General features: G+C 41.4%; 1 protein-coding gene across 1 annotated transcript in view; it reads left to right on the top strand.

Annotated features, from left to right (window-relative positions):
* The window catches only part of Pkd1l1 (polycystin 1 like 1, transient receptor potential channel interacting), a 176,340-nt gene that overhangs the window by 54,421 nt on the left and 105,973 nt on the right, over positions 1-15,946 (top strand). Inside the window, exons 25-30 of the mRNA XM_032915919.1 lie at positions 3,098-3,307; positions 4,428-4,670; positions 11,816-11,926; positions 12,041-12,195; positions 13,513-13,613; positions 15,548-15,740. Of these exons, the coding sequence (XP_032771810.1) occupies positions 3,098-3,307; positions 4,428-4,670; positions 11,816-11,926; positions 12,041-12,195; positions 13,513-13,613; positions 15,548-15,740 (1,013 nt within the window). The remainder of the gene's footprint in view (positions 1-3,097; positions 3,308-4,427; positions 4,671-11,815; positions 11,927-12,040; positions 12,196-13,512; positions 13,614-15,547; positions 15,741-15,946) is intronic.

The following is a 15,946-nucleotide window of genomic DNA, read 5'->3' as shown; positions in this document are numbered from 1 at the left end:
TCATTTCCAATTTCAAAGTCACTTATTTTCCCCTGCTTCCTTTGGCTCAAGGCAGGATAGCACTGATATCAGAATCAAGTCAAAGCACCACAGTTGCCCGAGCATCCTCTGTTTTCTGTACCCGTTAAGTATAACTTAAAAAAAATAATAATAAATAAAAGTGACCAGAATCTCCCTGTCTCTTCCATCTCCTGTTCCTCACTGACCGATAATCTGACCATCTTTCATACAGGGTGGGTATCTCTGTCAGCCTTGATAACAATTGCCACAGTGGTAATCAGAAAGTTAATAAGTCACTTTCTCTCTCTCAATACCGTTGTAGCTTGGTGTTGTCCATCCAGCAACACACAAACATCTCACTATGACCTTCATGTTTTAGTTCCTTCTGGCCTATACCTTTCTTCACCTGGTCTTTGTCTCCTTCATCCAACCACACTCTTGGGTTACAATGGCCCATAACTAGATTAATTGTCCTTGTCTTATGCTGTGGCTTTGGCTCAACAGAGAGCAGAAAATGATCCATGGACACTTAGTTCAAGTGTCTCTTCCTCACAGAAGTCACCCTGTACCCTTACTTCCTGGGTTCTCTCCATTGGTACTTTAGTACCTAGCTCTGCTGTTGTGTGTGTGTGTGTGTGTGTGTGTGTGTGTGTGTGTGTGTGTGTGTGTGTGTATTGCTCTTCTTTCCACCCCTGGAGTTTAAGTGACATGATAGTGAAGAGACGAGTAGAATGACTGAGAGACAACAAGTGGCCCTGTCACATATTTCCTGTTCTTCCTCCTAAGTTTTCATCTTGAATACTGAATAACAATCATGCCAAAGCTGGGGAGGAAGGCTGGGCTTCCTGTGATCACCTACTCCTCTCCTCTTACAGCTCTCCCTTCATAAAACACATCTGGTCATGTTGCCTGCTACTCTCAGACCGCTGATGGCTCCCTACATTAGAGACAACATTTACGTTCTCTATACAGCATCCAAAGACCTCGCCTGGCCCAGTTCATTAGCTCTGTACCTCCCATGCCCGCCATCTATTCTAGGTTCTGTTGTTCTAGATGTTTCTCCTGTTCTTGAAATAGTAAGTTTTTCCTTAACCTGCAACAGGTTATTTCTTGTCCTTCGAAAATATTTCTTTCTCATTAAAGCTGGTTTGAAAAGCCATAATCCCCCTGAAACCTTCGAGGGTCTGGTTTCAGAGTTCATTCGATTCCCCAAAAACATAGCACTTGAAGAGTGTTCGGGGGCACATCTGTCTGCTAACTCTAGCTCTCCCAGGATACAAGCTGTGCTTAAGAAATGTCAGCTGCTATACCTAGCATCTGAACACAGAGGTGTTTGTGACTGTTCCTATCATGGGGACTCAACCTCCCCCTCCTTTACTCTCACGCCTCTGACATCTCCACTCTATGGCTCCCCAGTTCAGAGGAAAAGATCGTAAATAAGGTGTGTCATATGTCAACAATGTCACCCTGTAAGTAGCAAGCCTCATTCTACACATCTTCCTCATGAGTACTACACATATGGCCTTACCTGGACTCAAGGTCCTGGGGTGTGGAGTTTCTACCCAGATATGACTTCTCAGAAGGAGTGACTGAGAAAGACACCTGTCATTGACTACCTGCCTCTACATGCATGTGTGAACACACACACACACACACACACACACACACACACACACACACACATTTCAAAAAAGTTTACTTCCAAACTAGCTTATTTTTATAGCTTGGGAGACATTTTTATTTTTAAAGATATTTCTAAGCCACTGCTCATTATTGGATAAATAATTGTGACTATCAGAAAACAGAATCTACTGTTTCACTACGCACATTTACTTAGCCATTTCTAGAAGCTACTAAAGACCAAAGAGGGAAATATTTAATCCCTGTCTTGTAGACGTTGATGAATGGAGTTAAATGTGGAAATAGCCATCCTTCAAAAACAGTGCTAAGCGCTATCATCATTAGAGAGACATGATTCAACAGAAATACAAGCAAGAGTTCAGTTAACTCCAGTAGATGTTAGGAGTTATTGGTTTACAAAATGAGTAAGATACCACCATGGCTCTTTTAACTGAGCACAGTGAGAGTGTTTGCAAAATGAGTCCTGCTCTGTCAATTTATATACTGAAGTATTCAGAGATTTAAAAAAAATGATATCTTAGATTTTGCATTAAAGAAAAAAGATCAAGAACAGATGCTGTCTGGAAGAGGGAAGAGCCCATAAACACCATCCTAGCTGAGACCTGGGGACATTTGATGGTTTCTGGGGAAGGGAGAGTCAGTTTTCTTTAAGGGTGTGTCCCCTGGTAGGTTGACCACACTCCAGTGGATGACTTCACACCCATGAATACAGGCAGCACAAATTGGACTGGGTAGAGCTAGGGTGGTGGTAGGTGGATCTTGGATGAATTAGGTAAAGGAGTGGATGGGGGATATGATCAAATTACATAGTATCCATATATAAAATTCTTAGAGAATCAATAAATGTTCATTAACTTTTTTAAATGATGCTAGTGAAGGATAACTGTTGAAGGTGGGAAACTGTTGAAGTATAGTGACATTACAAACTCTGCCTTTGCAAACATCTGGACATTTTATATAGTGAAGATGTATAAAGAGAGAGGCAGAGGAGGAGGGTTTTGCTAGGCAGAGAACAAAGATATGACAAGCGGAAGAACATGTGTGATATTGGGAGAAAGCGTTGGTTATTTGGAGATGATAAAAGTTCATTATGGCTTGAACACAGACCACACAATGGTGATGGAGAGAATGAAGAATATGGAATGATGTTGGGGCCAATCTGTCAAAAGATTTATGACACAATTTCCTATTTAAGTGCAGACCATCTAAAAACCCAAAGGGCTATAAGGGACCTTTTGTTTTCTCTTGATCATGGTATAAATGGGGAAGCAGAATATCCCAGAACAAATGGGTGCTGGGATAGTTGTCTACTCATCACCTAATAGCAAACATGAGCTGGACTCTGTCTCCTTGACCTGATGCTAGATCACTTACATCCCTACTAATAGTGAACAAAGCAAAACTCCACACACCCCATGCCAGGGACCATCTGACTCTATCTTCTCTTCCCATGCAGTTGAGCTTGATGAGTGCCACACTCATCTACAAATACGCCCAGATGTTCCTTGCTCAAGGTCAAGTCTCCGGGAGGTTGCTGGTCGACAAAAAACTAAGAGTTGAATTTATCCTTCTCATCTCTGGAGTCTGGGAAGCTGCCAAAGAAGACGTGAGGGATGGGTACTATCTGCAAAAAGAAGGCATGAAGATCGTCTCTGACATGTTACTAGTAAGGTGTTCTGTCCACCACAGAAATGCAACCACAGGCCTGGGTGCAGCTCAGTGGTAGAACATGTGTTTGGGATGCACAAGACCCTTGGTTCTATCCCCAGCAGATCACACACACACACACACACACACCCCACAACACACCACATATACATGCATACACCAAAGCAGCTTCTTCCCTTATCACTCACTCGTTAGCCTGTATTTGTGTCCCTTTCCCAAGTGAAAATTAGGGTAAGATCCTAAAGAGTTGAGCTGTGGTTCTGGGAGGTAGCTCAGTGTTAGGAAATGTTCATTTAAAATGTTAAGAATTTTGCGACAGTAGTGTAGTGTGTTCAGTGTTCCGATAGATTTTCATTGGGGATTTGGGGACATACTTTTTATTCTGCTGAATGTCGTGAAATCACACAAATGATCGCTTGCATACATTAACTTTAAAAGTAGCCTTGTTGATGTATGACTGCTAAAAAAAAAAGCCCTAGATGTCTGTTTCATCTTTTTCTGCTGCAATGATTTTAGTTGTTTCACATACTTTATTTTAATCTTACAAAATACCCAATGTTCTGAGGAAGCCATGAGTTAGTATTAGACATTTTTCTCTCCTTCCCCCTGTCTTCCGTCCCACCCACCTAAGTTTGCTGATTTCTTTAACTAACAGCCACCAAAACACTTTGGAAAATATGAAGCAAATAACACTATATTTTTTTTTCTTTTTTTTTTTTCTTTTTTTTTCGGAGCTGGGGAACGAACCCAGGGCCTTGCGCTTGCTAGGCAAGTGCTCTACCACTGAGCTAAATCCCCAACCCCAACACTATATTTTTTGAATCTGCAAGTTGTCATCATTGTTCCTGTGCACATGTGAACATGTTTTGTATCTGAACCTGTACTAAAGCTTCAGGCTAGTAGTCTGACCTACTAGTCATACTCTCAAAGCTTTCCTTGGGAACTAGGAAGCACCAAGGAGCATAGCAATCTTTAAAAATAAAAACAAAACATCAGTGAAGATGAACCAGAAAGCAGGAAAAGTCTACTGTGCTTTTAGCATTATTTCCTTTTATGTTCTGGATCCATTTGCTCGTTCACTTTGCAGGCATCCCGCTCACCATGACTTCTGTTTGCAGGCCTGTCTCTCCTTGAGCCCCAAGTCTCAGATTCACATAAGCACCGGGCAGATGGAGTTCCAGACTCTTGTCCATCGTAGCCCTCAGAGCTCTATCCAGAACCTAGGCTTCATCCGGGTACATTTGCCCAGTGACGTGGCCTTGCACAGTCCTACTCAAGAGGAAACACAAAGCCCATGCTACATCAGCCAGCTCACGTTCTTCATGAAGAGTCCATATTCAGGGGAACAGGCTCCTGGGCAGGTACTGGACAATTGCAGATGTCTTTTTTTTCCCCATTAACTTATTTACTTTACATCCCAATCACAGCCCCTTTCCCCCTGGTGTCTCCTCCCAGTCACTACCTCATAGCCCCTCCCTCATACCCTTCCCCTTCTCCTCTGAGAAGAGGGTGTCTTCTCCTGGGTACCAACATACTCTGGCACATCGAGATAATGCAAGACTATTCACATCTTCTCCCACTGAGGCCAGACAAGATAGCCCGGCTAGGGGAAAAGGATCTACAGGTAGGCAAAAGAGTCAGGGACAGCCCTGACTCCAGTATTTGGAGGACCTGCATGAAGACCAAGCTGCACTTCTCCTACGTATGTGCAAGGGGTCTAGGTCTAGCCCATGTATGCTCTTTTATTAGTGGTTTAGTTTCTGGGAGCCCCCAAGAGCGTAAGTTACTTGACTCTGTTGTTGTTCTTGTGGAGTCTCTATCCCTTCTGGGTCCCTCAGGCCTTCCTCCAACTCTCCCACAAGACTTCCTGAGCTCCTTCCAATGTTTGGCTGTGGGTCTCTGCATCTGTTTCAGTCAGCTGCTGGACAGAGCCTCTAAGAGGACAGTTATGCTAGCCTCCTGACAGCAAGCATAACAGAGCATCATTACTAGTGTTAGGCATTGGGTTCTGCCCATTGAATTGGCCTCAAGTTGGGCCAGTCATTGGGCCGGCTCCTTCTTTGTCTCTGAATTTCTTACATATAGGACAAATTTTGGGTCAAAGGCTTTGTGTGTGGGTTGGTGTCCTTATTCCTCTACTGGGAGTCCTGCTTGACTCTAGGAGGTGGCCACATCAGGCTCCAGAACCCTCCCTGCTAGGAGTTTCAGTTAGTGTCACCCTCATAGACTCCCTGGAGCATCCCTGATCCTAGGTCTCCAGCATTTCTCAGAGACACAACCCCACACCATCCCTGCTGATTTCCTTTCACTCTCCAGGCCCTCTTGCCTGGGTTCTCCCCCCCATTCTGTTCCCACACCCACTCTGTTCCTTTCCCCTTCCCCTCTCCCAACCAGTTCCCTTCCTCCATCTACCTCTAATGACTTTTATTTCCCCTTGTCAGTGAGATTCAAGCATCTTATCCTGGGCCCTCATTATTTAGCTTTTTTGAGTCTGGATTTTAGCATGGGTATACTGCAATTTATGGCTAATATCTACTTATAAGTGAATACATACACCATGCATGTACTTTTGGGTCTGGGTTACCTCACTCAGAATGATTATTTTCTGGTTCTATTCATTTGCCTGCAAATTTCATAATATCCTTGTTTTAACAGCTGAGTAGTATTCCGTTGTACAAATGAACCACATTTTTAAATCCATCCCTTAGTTGAGGGACATTGTTTCCAGTTTCTAACTATTATGAACAAAGCTGTTATGAACATAGTTGAGAAAGGGTTCTTTAGGTAATGTGGATCATCTTTTAGATATATGCCCAGGGGTAGTATAGCTGGGTTTTGAGATAGAACTATTCTCAATTTTCTGAGAAACCACCAAATTGATTTCCAGAGTGGTTGTAAAGCTTGCATTCACACCAGCCATAGAGGAGAACTCCACAGCCTCACCAGCATGGGCTACCACTTCAGTTTTTAATCTCAGATATTCTGATGAGTGTAAGATTCAGAGTTGTTTTGATTTGCACTTCCCTGATGACTAAGGACATTGAACATTTCTTTAACATTGTTTTTTTTGTTTTTGTTTTTTTTTGTTGTTGTTGTTGTTTTTGTTTTGTTTTGTTTTGGACATTAGACATTCCTCTCTTGAGGATTCTTGGTTTAGCTCTTTACTCCATTTTTTAATTGAGTTATTTGGTTTGTTGGTGTCTAACTTGAGTTCTTTATATATTTTGGATATTAACCCCTTGTCAGATGTAGGGTTGGTGAAGAACTTTTCCTATTCTGTAGGCTGCTGTTTTGTCTTACTGATGGTATCCTTTGCCTTACAGAAGCTTTTCAGTTTCATGATGTCCCATTTATTAATTGTTGAGCTTACTGACTGAGCTACTGGTGTTCTGTTTAAGTTGTCTCCTATACCAATGTGCTCAAGGATATTTCCCACTTTCCCTTCTATGAGGTTTAGGGTTTCTATTTAATGTTGATATCTTTGATCCACTTGATTATGAATTTTGTGCAGGGTGATAAATATGGACCTATTTGTGTTATTCTACACAAAGACATCAAATTAGATCAGGACCATTTGTTGAAGATGCTTTCTTTTTTCTCCATTGTATGGTTTTGCCTTCTTTGTCAAAAATCAGGTATCCTTATGTGAGTGGGTTTATTTCTGGGTCTTTGATTCTATTCCATTGGTCAGCCCTTTTGTTTCTATATAAATACCATTCAGTCTTTATTATAATTGTTCCATATACAGGGATGTTGATACCTCCAGAAATTCTTTTTATTGTACAAGATTGTTTTAGATATCCTGGGTTTTTTGTTTTTCCATATGAAGTTGAGAATTTTTCTTTCAAGGTCTATAAAGAATTGTGTTGAGGGTTTGATGGGAAGGAAGTGCACTGAATCTGTAGATTGCTTTGGTAAGATGGCTATTTTTACTGTGTTAATCCTACCAATCCATGAGCATGGGAGATCTTTCCATCTTCTGTTTCTATTGTGGAATAGTGTGAAGAGTATTGGTATTTATCTCTTTCTTGAAAGTCTGGTAGAATTTCACACTAAAACCTTTTGGGAGAGGGGCACTTTTTTTTTTTTTTTTTGGTTCTTTTTTCCGGAGCTGGGGACTGAACCCAGGGCCTTGCGCTTCCTAGGTAAGCGCTCTACCACTGAGCTAAATCCCCAGCCCCGGGAGAGGGGCACTTTTAATTAGTTTCTATTCCCTTAGGGGTTATAGATATATTTCAATTGTTTAACTGATCTTGATTTAACTTTGATAAGTAGAGTCTATCCAGAGAATTCTCCATTTCATTTATTTTTTTTTAAATTTTGTGGAATATGGGATTTTGAAGTAAGATCTAATGGATCTTTTGAATTTCCTCAGTTTCTGTTGTTACGTCCTCTTTTTCACTTCTGATTTTATTCACTTGGATATCGTCTCCCAGCTTTTAGTTAGTTTGGCTAAAGGTTTGTCTGCCTTGTTGTTTTTCTCAAAGAACCAACTCTTGGTTTAGTTGATTCTTTATGTTCTACTTTATTTATGTCAGCCCTGAGTTTCGTTATTTCCTAATGTCTACTCCTCTTGGGTGTGTTTGATTCTTTTTATTCTAGAGCTTTCAGGTATGCTGTTAAGTTGCTAGTATGAATCTCTCCAATTTCTTTATGAAGGCACTTAGTGCTATGAACTTTCCTCTTAGTACTGCTCTCATTACGTCACATAATTTTAGGTATATTGTGCCTTCATTTTCATTGAATTCTAGAAAGACTTTAATTTCTTTACTTCTTCTTGACCCAGTTCTCACTGTGGCGAGAGTTGTTCAGTTTCTATGTGTCTGTAGGCTTTCTGTTGTTTATGTTGTTGTTGGAGTCCAGCTTTAATCCATGGTGATCTGATAAGATGCAAGAGGTTATTTTAATATCCTTTATCTGTTGATAAAGTATATGGTCAGTTTTGGAGAAAGTTCCATGAGGTGCTAAGAAGAAGGTATAATCTTTTTTGTTTACATGAAAGGTTCTGTAGACATCTGTTAGATCCATTTGATTTATAACCTCTGTTAGTTTCATTATTTCTCTGTTTAGTTTTTGTTTTGATGACCTGTCCATTGATGTATTGTGTTTAATGTGCGACTTAAGCTTTAGTCATGTTTCTTTCATTAATGTGGCTGCCCTTATATTTGGGGCATAGATGTTCAGAATTGAGATAGTATCTTGGTGGATTTTTCCTTTGATGAGTATAAAGCGTCCTTCTCAATTTCTTTTGCTGACTTTTGGTTGAAAGCCTATTGTTTTTAAGTATTGGAATGGCTATTCCAGCTTGTTTCTTGGGCCCATTTACTGGAAAACCTTTTTTTTCCATCCCTTTCCTCTGAGGTGATGTTTATTTTTGTTGCTGAGGTGTGTTTCTTATATGCAGCAAAATGATGGATCCTTTTTATATATCTACTCTGTTAGCCTGTGTCTTTTTATTGGGAAATTGAGTCCACCGATGTTGAGACATGTTATTGACCAATAATTAATTTCTGTTATTTTGATGCTAGTGTGTGTGGGGTGTGTGTGTGTGTGTGTGTGTGTGTGTGTGTGTGTGTGTGTGTGTGTGTGTTTCTTCTTTTTAATTTGCTGGTGTGAAATTTCTCATTTCTTGTGTTTTCTTGGTTGTAGTTACCCTCCTTATGTTGGAGCTTTCCTTCTCATATCCTCTGTAGGGCTAGATAATTTTTTTTGATTTGGTTTTGTGTTGGAATATCTTATTTTCTCTATCTATAGTGATTGAAAGTTTTGCTGGGTGTATTACTCTAAACTGACATCTCTGGTCTCTTGGGGTCTGCAAAATATTTGCTCAGGCCCTTCTGACTTATAGTTTCTGTGTTGAGAAGTCAGGTGTAATTCTGATAGGTCTGCCTTTATACATTACTTGGCCCTTTTCAGTGGCAGCTTTTAATAGTCTATTTTTATTCTGTACATTTAATGTTTTGATTATTATGTGGTGGGAGGATTTCCTTTTCTGGTCCAATCTACTTGGTGTTTTGTAAACTTCTTATATATTTACAGGCATTTATTTATTTAGGTTAAGGAAATTTTCTTCTATAATTTTGTTGAAGATACTTTCTGGGCCTTTGAGCTGGAAATATTCTCTTTCTTCTATTCCTATTATTTTTAGGTTTGGTCTTTTCATAGTGTTCCAAATTTTCTAAATGTTTTTTGCTAGAAACTTTTTAGATTTAGCATTTTCTTTGACTGGTGTATCAATTTTTTTTTCTTCTATTGTATCTTGTAAGCCTGAGAGTCTGTCTTCCATCTCTTATATTCTGTTGGTGATGCTTGCATGTGTAGTTTCTGTCCTCTTTCCTAGGTTTTCCATTGCCTCGTTTTGTGTTTTCTTTATTGCTTCTATTTCTGTTCATAGTTCTTTACAATTTTATTCATTTCTTTTACTTGTTTGAATGTATTTTTATGCATTTCTTTAAGGGGTTATTCATTTCCTTTTTAAGAGTCGCCATCATCTTCATAGTCTATCATTAGATTTAAGGTCATTTCCTTCTGCTTCAGGTGTGCTAGCAACCCAGGGTTGCTGTAGTAGGAGAGCTGGGTTCTTGTCTAGCCTCTAGCCATCATCTATTCGTCCCTGGTATTTGCATCCCTGGTAGTTCTCGATGGCAACAGGCCTCTGAGATTGCAGGTAGAGCTAGCTGTCCCGGGTAGCAGCTGGCTCCCAAGGATGCAAGCACAGCTGGAAGTCCCTGATGGCCTCAGGCCTCTAGTTGTCCCAGGCAGGCAAAACTGTAGTCAGTGGAATAGAGCATGGCACACTTCTAATGGTGTTTTCAAATTCCCAGTGACTTGAAAAAGACATGTCATTTGAGAGTAGCCAAAGATCACTTTTGATGTGGCTGAGGTGACAAACTGGTGGGAAATGTATTTTCTAGAAACAAGACCAGACAGACAAAGAGAAGACTTGCTAAACTATACCACAAAAGGCACTGTGGGCAAGTCCAAGGGGGAATTGCTTGGTCTTACCTCACGAGCAGTTTGTATGGAGTTCATTTCTAAACAGGTAGGCAGGCTTCTCACAATCTTGTTAATTAGTATAGCTTTCAGGACAAGTCATCCTTTTTGACACTAGCTGTTTGAACTCATTCATTTGACTCCATGGACCATTGGGAGTTAAGCTCTAGTTGTTTCCATAAGATACTTCAAGTCTGTGAAGTCAGGCTCCAGGTGATGATGGCCTGATTGTCCAAGTGTCAGAATTTCTGTTTTTATTTGGGTCTTTGTCTTTACAGATTTCTCCAGAAAAAAAAAAAATCTTAGCAGAACTAGGTCTCCTTGGTCTCTGATAAGTGGCTCAATCAGTATTCACCTCGGGGTTTTCTAATCTGTGTCAGGAAATGCAGGGCTGGGATGTGTAATGGAGGAGTTACCCCTCAGGCAGGTTCTATTGTTCTTAAAATCAACCTAGAGTTAAATCAGAACAAAATGTGACAAGGGGCTTCTGATGAGCCACTGGAGCGTTCTCTTCCTCCATACTAACAAGAGTCGGGGGCTGGAGAGATGGCTCAGAGGTTAAGAGCACTGACTGCTCTTCCAGAAGTCCTGAGTTCAATTCCCAGCAACCACATGGTGGCCCACAACCATCAGTAGTGAGATCTGATGCCCTCTTCTGGTGTGTCTGAAGACAGTGACAAGTGTATTCACACAAACATACTAACAGAGTATATGTGCGCCAACTCTGGTTAGGGTTGCAGAAGTCAGGAAGAACTTTTCAGCTCTTTAAACTTTAATGGGACATCATCATTAGATGTGGATAATTTCAGAATCCACAAGTGCTTTTGGGTCTGTGGATCGCATCGATCAGGAAAAACATAGAGGTAACAGGTACAACACTCTCTATGTCCTCTGCCTTCTCTTACTTAGCTCAATGGGTCTTCTTTCCCCCATCCTCCTTCTCCTCCTCCTTTTCTTTCTCCTTTTATTAAAAATAAGACAGGGTCTTACTATGTAGCCATTGGAGTCACAGAGACTCACCTGTCTCTGCCTCCTGGGACTACAGGCTTGCACCAGCATACCCTTCCCAGATACTAAAAAGTTATCATTTTAGCAAAAAGAAGAAGAAACATACAAAAAGCATTAAATCTCACTCCCACCTCACCCTCACAAAATCCATCAACCTATCTTGTTAAACTCGTTTTGTTTGCACAGAACTGGAAAGACAGTATAGCTCCTATTACTTTCTGTCTCTCTCTCTCTCTCTCTCTCTCTCTCTCTCTCTCTCTCTCTCTCTCTCTCTCTCTCTCTCTCTCTCGGTTTGGGAGACAGGGTCTCTACAAAGCCCAGCTATTCTAGAACTCACTGTATAGACCAGGATGGCCTCCAACTCACTGAGATCCATCTGCCTCTGCCTCCAAGGGAGTGTCAGGACTAAAGATATGTGCCACCATGCCTGCCTCTTACTTTTGGGTCAACTGTTGGCTTTATTCATTCATTCGTTTGTTTGCTTGTTTGTTTATTGTTCCCCAAGTTGGGTGGTGTCATGAACCCTAGGCTCTACAGCTGCAAGAGCAGAAGACCTATCCTCAGAGGACGACTGGAGACACCTGTGACTATAGAATTTGGGGAAGAAGACCACCTGGTAAAGATGGCTGTCCCGCTGCCTCTACTTCATTCAGGCTGGGCTAGCAGCTTCATAATGCACTTACTCCTCCCAAAACAAACTTGGCCTGACTTGCTTTCTTTCCATTGACAGCACAAGAGAAATCCAGCCATGTTTGTGTTGCTTCGGGATGAGGTGAATGTCCATCAGTTCACTGGACTTTCAGAAAACTCCCAGGAATCTTTACAGATACACATTGAATTCTCTAAGCCAGTTACAAGAGCCTTTCCCATCATACTGTTAGTAAGGTGTGTGAAGGTGGCAGCTACAGTGGAAGTGACATTACAACATGATGGGGTGTCCTGAAGGGGTTTTATGATCAAGAATGTCAAGATTGTATGTGTTTTTAAAGGAATAATGAGGGTCATTGTCTAAAGAAATTATATATATGCATAGATGTGTGTAAGTGTGTGCTGTACGTATGTGTATATATATGCACATGCATGTATACACTTAAAATTATTATACTTTTTTAAAAGCTAGGTTCCTACCTGTTGGCTAGATTGTGAAACACCTGAGTTTCAGTTTTACTATGGATGACTCCATTTTGAAGAAGTCTGATAACACAGACCTGGACCACAATTATTCTACTGTTCTCTCCATCACTTGTTTCTTTTCTTCTTTTTCTCCAGGAGTCAATGTGTTCAAATTTATACTCCCAAAGAGACTTAATAAATTAATCCTCTTTCTCAGTGACATTGAGTTATGTGAGATTAGATTGGTCTCATTTAGTGGCTAGACTATGTGGAAAGGCTATTGGAGAACCTTTGGACTCTGCAGCTGAAAACAGTGCTAGAAGTCACCTTAGTGACTGACTGACAGGTGGGGAGGGGCAGTGTCTTCCGGGAGCAGCAGACCTGGGTCTTTCTGTCCTCAGAAACCCATGTGTTTGGGCACATGTTAGCTGTTCCACTGCACCTGCTTGACGAGGTGCGTCCCTCGACTGGCTGCAAGGGCCTCAGGAGCAAGGGCATGAGTTATGTCTGCTGCTCAGATAGGCCCCACACATAGCTGAGTCTCCATTCACTGGCTTGACTCTATCTGCCAAGGGAGCCGAGCCATTGGATATCTAAAGGTTTCTGTTTACCTGAAGAATCTGGATTTTTTTTTTCACCTAATTTTTCAAAGTCGCACACAAAAAGTAATTTCCTTATCTGACTATTTTGAGCCTCTCTTCTCTGCCTGCCAATTCCACACTTGCTGATAGTAGGGCGAAGCATTGGTGCAGGTAAATATACATTTGTCCTGCTCTGTGGCATGCAGCCAGATGTTTGCTGTCACCCCATAAAGAAAGCTGGTTATTGTTCTTGTTTTTTCTTGAAGTAGATGTTGTTTGGTTGGGTTGTTTTGTTGGTTTGTTCTTTACAGATATAAGGGATAAAGTATTACATGTATGTATTGGGGGATATTAAGAGGCTGTATATCAGGGAATAACCCATGTTGGTTCTTTTTAGCCCTGATTATCTCCAGCTCTCCCTTTCTAGGACAAAGAATGTTTGTTACAAAGAACATAAGTATACACCGAGAAGAAAAGCTGCACCTCACAACATTATGTTTGCCTCTAGGTTCTCTGAGAAAGCCACACCTTCTGATTTTCTCATGAAGCAAGTCTACTTCTGGGATGAGCAGACCGTACAAATGTATGTACCTGCCGCCCCATGGAGAGGTCAGTGGATGCTAAGCCTTTGAACTCTCCATCCTCGTTATGTGCTGAGGACACGCTGTGGCCTGTATGTGCATGTGTTTTTCTTTCTTTACTGCACCAACATCCAAGTCTGCACCGCCATACAAGCTTAAAACATTTTAAATGGTAACATCAATAAAATTAAAACATTTTAATGGTAAACTTTATTAGCCTTATTTTAATTAAAATTATATAACAACCTCCCCCCTTATTTTTCTTTTATTCGATCTATCCTATGCTTCCTTTTACTCCCTCTTCAAATTATGGCCTTATTTACCGTGTTGCACACACAAATACCAAAATATATGAATACAACATGCTCAGTCCACTTAATGGTGTGTGTGTGTGTGTGTGTGTGTGTGTGTGTGTTTCAAGGCAGACCACTGCTTGGTCCTGGATTACTAATTAGGTGGCTCCTCCCTGGGGAGGAGAGTGAGAGACCAATCCTCTCACTCTCGTTATTTATGAGTTGCCCGTGGTTCTGTCTCTAAGCATGAGGTCCTGTGAGATCTTCCCATTTCAGCGTATCAGCTCTCTTGGGGTTGCACTTCTTCAGGTCTGGTGTAGGCAGCTGTGTTGCTGAAGTAGTATGGGCTCTGCTTCCCTGCCACTGCTAAGAGACACAATAGCACAGTAGATTTTCTGCCCGTCCGGCTCTGACAGTCTTCCCAGCCGTTCTTCTGCAGTGTTCCTTGAGCCCGAGGTGCAGGAACTGTGTCGTAAATGCATTGATTGGGCCTGGACACTCCACCATCACTTCTTCAATGCATTTTGACCAGTTGTGGATTCCTGTGATTGTCTCCATCTGTTGCAAAGAGAAGTTTCTTTGATGAGGAATGGTGGTCTCTTAGATGTGAGGCCATTGTTAGAAATCAATTCCTTATATCTGACTTTTAAGAGAAATCATTTACATATATAATTTAGCACTGGCACAATGTCACTACTTTAGCATTTTAGATCTCTGGCTTATTCGTTATTGCATATTGTATGAAGAATAGTCCAAATATTATTCTTCTGTATATTTACTTCATTTATTTATTTATCACGAGACTGTGTGGTGTAGTTTATGTTTTATGTGGTTTATGCACACATGTGGGCAGGTGTGCAAATCTCTGTGTGTGCAAAGAAAGAGAACGATGTCTAGTGTCCTGCTCTATCCCTCTCCATCCTATTCCCTTGAGACAAGGTTTCTCTGTGAACCTGAGACTAGACCAGTGGCCAGCAACGGTCATTGATCATCTTGTCTCCACTCCCCAGAACACTAGATTACAAGCAAATGTATGACCACATCAAACATTTTATGCAAGTTCTGGGGATTTGAACTCATGTCCTGATGTTTGTACAGCAAGCACTCTTATCCACTTGCCATGTCCCTATTAATTCCATAGTTTTACAAACAAGTAATATCTAAGTGTTCCCAAACCGTGTATTTAAAACTCTCAGGAGAAAACTTCGTATAAGTGGAAATTAAGTGCTTTTACTTTTAAACATCAAACTTACCAAGAGATGATTGGCTAAACCCAATCCGTGTATTGTCTCCAGAAGCATAGTGTTTGACAAAGTGACTAATGGTCTGAGAAGAAGCAGAAGAGGCTTGAATGGGAGCGACAGAGGAGCTGAACTGTCTCCATCCACGCCGGAGTGGAATGACCCCTTTGTTTGGGATGTCATGAAGGACTTAGAACATGGTGGCACTGGAAACACTATTTTTCTCCTAGGCACTTTGTCTCTCACAAATAAAAGTCTGGGCATGTTGAGTTCAATGGAAATTCCCCAAAGCAGGAAATGGCCAGAGTATGATGAACCTTTCAGTCCTTCTCTCTCTGTCTCTGTCCCCAGCTGCCCTTCCACTTGCATTGAAGATGGAGTATGCCCCTTGCAAAGTTCATATGATTATTGATAGTTTTTTTTTCTAGGAGCCAATGTGGGATACTTATCCCTATTAGATGCTGATTATGACAGGAAACCTCCAAATAAATATCTTGCTGGGGCTGTAAACTATACGGTGCATTTCCAGTGGATCCAATGTGTGTTTTGGGACAAGACAGAGTGGCGATCCGAAGGTCCCTGTCCACAGCCAGGAACTTCTCCTGAAAAAGTCAACTGCAGGTATGGGTACACTACTGCAGGGGAAGCCTGGGAATTTTAACCACCGGCTCCCCTTTCTTCTGCATTTGTTCCATTCACTAGGGTCTTCCATAAGCGATGTCCTCTTGTGAAAGTTGAGCCATCTTGATAGATGCTCGCCCAGTGGAATGGGCCTGCTACGCCCGGCTGCGAGTCAGTCTTGTGCCTGCCAAGGAAAGGTGCCGGTA

The sequence above is a fragment of the Rattus rattus genome, chromosome 11 (genome assembly GCF_011064425.1).
Source record: "Rattus rattus isolate New Zealand chromosome 11, Rrattus_CSIRO_v1, whole genome shotgun sequence".
NCBI lineage: Eukaryota > Metazoa > Chordata > Mammalia > Rodentia > Muridae > Rattus > Rattus rattus.
The sequence above is the reverse complement of the archived record's forward strand: the minus strand, read 5'-3'. Positions and strand labels throughout refer to the sequence as shown.